Source organism: Macrobrachium rosenbergii, chromosome 56 (assembly GCF_040412425.1).
Source record: "Macrobrachium rosenbergii isolate ZJJX-2024 chromosome 56, ASM4041242v1, whole genome shotgun sequence".
Classification (NCBI taxonomy): domain Eukaryota; kingdom Metazoa; phylum Arthropoda; class Malacostraca; order Decapoda; family Palaemonidae; genus Macrobrachium; species Macrobrachium rosenbergii.
The window spans coordinates 45904942-45910398 of NC_089796.1; the positions used below are offsets into that span (position 1 = coordinate 45904942).

General features: G+C 37.4%; 1 protein-coding gene across 1 annotated transcript in view; it reads right to left on the reverse strand.

The window, feature by feature from the left end:
• Positions 1 to 420: 420 nt before the first annotated feature.
• LOC136836428 (uncharacterized) overlaps positions 421 to 5457 on the reverse strand; it is a 68964-nt gene continuing 63927 nt past the window's right edge. Inside the window, exons 2-4 of the mRNA XM_067100657.1 lie at positions 3648 to 3838; positions 3084 to 3265; positions 421 to 2553 (exon numbers count right to left, since the gene is read on the reverse strand). Coding sequence (XP_066956758.1) covers positions 1374 to 2553; positions 3084 to 3265; positions 3648 to 3838 — 1553 coding nt within the window. The 3' untranslated portion in view covers positions 421 to 1373. The remainder of the gene's footprint in view (positions 2554 to 3083; positions 3266 to 3647; positions 3839 to 5457) is intronic.

Below are 5457 nucleotides of genomic sequence, written 5' to 3' on the forward strand. Positions count from 1 at the left end.
TATATATATATATATATATATATATATATATATATATATATACACAGTATATATATGTGTGTGTGTGTGTGTGTAGATATATGGTGGACAAGACAGCAAGTGAATTTGGATCACGAAATTTTATGTCCTAAAAATCCTCGTCGTTTCCAAGGTGATCAAAATATCCTCTACACCTATAGACAGTAAATAGCTTCCGTGACCTTTAAGTTAGATTCTTGTTGTGTACTCTAGTTAATTTAGCTTGAATCCTCTAAAAAAGACGTAAATCAAAGGTGCCCATCTCCTTGAATAAGCAACACTGTTTCTTAAGTTCATGAGCATCAAGTTAGTAATCCTGCCAAGCTGAGTTTTTACCTTGGACTATAAACATTGCAATTCACAATTAACCTGGCCATTGGTTCGTCGTAAAGAAAATCGCACTTTAGTTTTAATGGATTTTATTACTAATAGTTTCGTCATCACAAAGGAATAGGTACGGGAGAGGTACATGTAATTTCTGTTTGATTATCTTAGCTTTGACACGATAACTATTACCACATATACATTTATACATAATATCTATAAGATATATATAAAAATATAACTTCTTAACAAACACGCACACTTACTTACTCTCAATATGGATGAGTCTTAAAAATATGAATTACTGGCTGCCTTCAATGTCAGTGAGACCACGTTAGGAAACGAAGAACGATTAACCTCAATTAAGTGTTGCCTTATGCAAGCAAATGCTCTGGCACTAACTACTCAGTCTCTGGTCGAGTTTTGTTATCTCTGAGACATCACAAGAGGTTCTGCCGTCCTCTGCAAACAAGCAGCCAGAGCTGATCCTCGTTTCATCATCCCTCTTGCTTTGTTTACTGGCTCGGTCGAGGGTTCTAAGGCACATGTCTACAAATATTTTGCGAACTCCTGTAGCCAAAGGAAATTAAACATTTTGATTGTCGTTACGGGTCTTTTACAGTTTCTCATCCAGTGATTGTAAAATACTTAGGAAGTTTAATGGAAATCCTAGTAACTTCTTCAATTAAGAGTCAGCACGGAAAATGACAAGGCTTCCATTCACTGAGAAGCTCACAAAGAAGCATAGTGACAGTCCCAGTGGAAATGTCAGAAACGCTTCCATATATTAGGAAGCACAATACACCTATAAAGAAAAAATTAATGTTTCCAATAATTGAAAGGCTTAAAAGAGATGTTTCAAGATAAGCAGAGACGATTTCTGTCGCTGGAAATCAATCACAGAAAATTCAGAACTAGAACTCAAAACATTTTTAGATATTGAAAATTGTAAATATGTACGCTATTTAAAAACGGTTCCAATCACTGGAAACCTTAAAGAAAACACGAACAAAAGCTAGAAACTCTTATAACTACTGGAAAGCACAGAAGAGGATCAGAACCGGAACCAGAAGCAAGAAAGTCAGGTAGACAGCGACGCGTGGCTCACAGAATGTGTCTAGAAAATAACTGTTGTTCCAGGCGTCTTGCTGTGGCACCTCAACCACGATCTCCTCGTGCGACCAGAAGGTCAAGGGAACGGAACAGTTCGTCGAGTTCGAACAAATAACTTGAGATCCTTCAGTATCATAGACTACCTTCTCAAAAGTCATATTTAGGTAGATGGTGTTCATATCAATTTCGTTTTCACTGGAGTAGACGAAATAGTAAGTACCCGTGATCGGAATATCGTAAGTGATCTTGTTAATTTCCGTCGAGCGGTAGCTGCAACTTCTGTACGAAACCAAAGGCAAGGTCAAGATGACGCCTGCGCACTTCGCAAGGGCTTCCTCACTGCTCGAGTAGGACGACTGATCCTCCTCGTCGGATTTGTCCCCGTAGTTGGTTTGATTGAACTTCCCTCTCTCGAACTTCAACCCTTCGGGGTAGAAGACGTGCCGCACGATGTTCTTTCGGTGATCGTCATCCTCACCGTCGTCAAACCTTTCAAAGGCGCCATCTTCATTTTCATCGACATCTTCACTGATGGATCTCGTTAGTCTCGACTCGGCAGCTCCCGACGGTGATTTCTTTTCAGCATTTTTGCCATTTTTCCCTCTTCTCCTTTTCGGCTGCTGAACAGTGGCCTCCTCGCTGGCGTTCATTTCGTCTGAAGTGATGCCCATCATCTGCTTGATATTTTTCGGGAGGGGTTTCCGGCCCCCTCTCCCTACCGAATGTAAAATTCTTAATATTTCCTTCTTGCTTTTGCTCATCTGCATCGCCTTCTGCAAAAGATCTTGCAGATTTTGACGCCTTTCCTCAGACTCGTCCTCTAATGAGATCAAGTCTGAAATGTTTTTGCTTTGAATTTCATCTGCAACCTCCAGTATCTGCTGTATCTTGTCTTTGTCGTCAGTGTGTTTCTTCTTGAGGGTATCTGGAGCATGAGCTGAGGTCACAACCTCCATCAGGGCCTCTGATTTGTCAACATCGGGGACAAGAGCTGATTCAGCCCTCTCGTCCTCCTCCATAGAATCTCCCTCCCCAATCCAGGCGCACCGCTTCAGGTTTTCTGTGCCTCGTAAGATCATCAGCTGGGCCCCAACTCGACTGTGGACAGCAAAGAAAAATTCAAGAGTTCTATAACACTATACTGAGAAAGTTCAGAAATATTAAAGGTCTGTCATATACAGTGGCACAATAAAAAAAAATAGCTCTAGTTGTGTAATAATCAATGTTTTACAATGTATCAGCTTTAGAAGTTACTTGCTAACAGTAGCGTGAAACTTGATGATCGCTTGCAGATTTCAGCAAAATGTATAAATACTGTATAGTAGCTTTAAAATCTAAATTTCTATAAATAATAATTACTGTCTTATTTTGATACGTTTAAAGTCATTGATTAATTCAGCAAGGTTACTTGTTTATCCAAATGTTTAAATATTATCAGTGATCAAGAAATGAGGTCTTCATAGGAACAAATTTTATTCTGTTGATGGTAAAATTTATAACAAGTGGAATGTTGGTTGTGACTAAATGCTTTTTATTATGAGTTTGACAGTGGAATTCTAAAGTTAGATCAAGATGACAAGATTCTGCAGTAGGTCATTTTATCTGTTGACATTTGCATTTGACCTTACCTGGAACAAGTGGATATTGTCACTCTGGATCCTTTAAGTAAGTGGAACCCCCAATATTCCTTTATGTCGTCCTTCAGGATTGTGTTATGCAACATGACATGTCTCCTACGTTCATCCTTCAGGGCTGGGATGTCAGCCGATCGGTATGTAGTGAAGCTGCCATTCATTTGCGCGTATTGAGCCTGGAATAGTGCATGAATAATCAGTTTGATCACTTTTGATATCAGGGTATAGGATCTTTATGTAATTAATGTCTTGAATACGCTCACATTTAACGACCATGTCTGATTTATAGGTTCAACATTATAAACTGTTGCGAAGAAATAATATTCCTAAAAAGCATTAAGTATGTAGGCTTTAACACATGAATGTTATTCTAGAAGCTAATCATTTCTAATCTTGAGTTTTGCAACATATCATTAAGCCCAAAAACTGGTAATTACAGTGTTTCTTAACATTATAATAAAATTATCCGAAGAATAATATTAAGAAGTAGACAATTCTAATACATTCCAAATTCCAGACTTTATTGTGACCTCCCGCATGAACTACATAAAGACCTACCTTACACCAAACACTTGAGACATGGTTGGACAGAATTCGTTGATCCGTTGGCATCATGGGATAGTGCCCAGGCGGGTAGAGAACTAGTCTTACATATAACGGGATTATGATGAGAAGAGTCGGGAGAATAAGTCCAAACATGCACAGGCGTATGACTCTGCGTGGACCCCTCAGGAGTCCTCCACCACTCTCTGGAATGACAAGACATTGGGTTTTTATTGAGAGGCTTTCTCTACCCTTCTGTGGAATGGCAAAGAAAGGGATTTTATTGGGGTAGTTTTATCTGATACTCTGGAACATCAGGAAAGGGGGATACATTAGAAAAGCTTCCTCTGCCATTCTAGAATATTAATGGAAAGGGGTTTTGTTGGTGTTTATCCTTCTGTTCTTTAGAAGAGCAAGGAAAGCTGGGTTTACTGGGGTACCAGCCTCCTTCACTAAGGAATTATAACATAAGTGGGTTTTACTGGGGTAGCTTTCTCCATAAGTTTTTGGAAGGAAAAGGAAAAGAGGGATTAGCTTCTACTGCCTATCAATAGAATGAAAAGAAACTGTGGTTTTACTGGAATGATAAAGGAATTGGATTATATTAGCATTCTTCCACTGCTGCTGCTCTCCAGAATGACAAGGAAAGGAAATTTCATCGGGTTAGTATCACCTGCCATTAATAGGAACAATAAGGTAATGGAGTTACATTAGGAAGGCTTCATTTATCCCTCTAGATTATGAACAAAAGGGGGGAATTTCTCGATGTAATTTGCTCTGTGGCTTTCTAAATCAAGAAAAGCTAGTTGAACTGTGATAGCTTTCTGCTCCAGTTACTGGAGCTATTGAGAAAGTGTGTTTTATCCAAGTTGCTTCCCCCAGAGCTCTCCAGAATGACAAGGAAAGGGGATTTTGCTGGAGTCATTTCTTATGCCACCCTCCAGGATGAAGTGGACCGGTGGTTTTTATTGGTGTAGCTGCTTCTGCTTTTTGAAACAAAAAGGCGAGAGTATTTAGTGATTTCTTCTGCCACTCTCTAGAGTTATACGGAAAAGGTGATTTTTTGGGCTGCCTTTCCCTGCCATTTTCTGGGACTACGAGGAAACGGGATTTATTGGGTTAGCTTCATCTAGTGGTGAGGGTTTTTTGGGGGTAGTGTCCTCTGCTTCTCTAATGAAATGATAAAGAAAGAAGATTTTAATGATAAGGAATGTGGGCTCTGTTGGGTAGCTTCCTTTACCATTCTGTTAACCTAAGTAAGAGCGTTTTCATTCCAGTAGGGCAAGATAGAGAAGTATGCTGGGATCCTCCAATTCAAGAAGTGGTTTGCATAAGCAGGAAGCAGCTATCGACTGATCTGTGAATAGATAATTCAGGTCATACATTCACATTCACCATGCACATTTATAATGTATAATGCATATATATATATATATATATATATATATATATATATATATATATATATATATATATATATATATATATATATATATATGTATATATATATATATATATATATATATATATATATATATATATATATATATATATATATATATATATATATATATATATATATGTATGTATATATATATATATATATATATATATATATATATATATATATATATATATATATATATATATATATATGTGTATATATATATATATATATTTTTATATATATATATATATATAATTTTTTTGATAATTTCCTAACCACTCGACGTCGTCACACTTTTTTTGGGTAGCTTAATCTTAACACCACTAGCCTATATCCGAGTGGGAAAAACAAAACTTTCACATTCCCCTAGCAGGATTC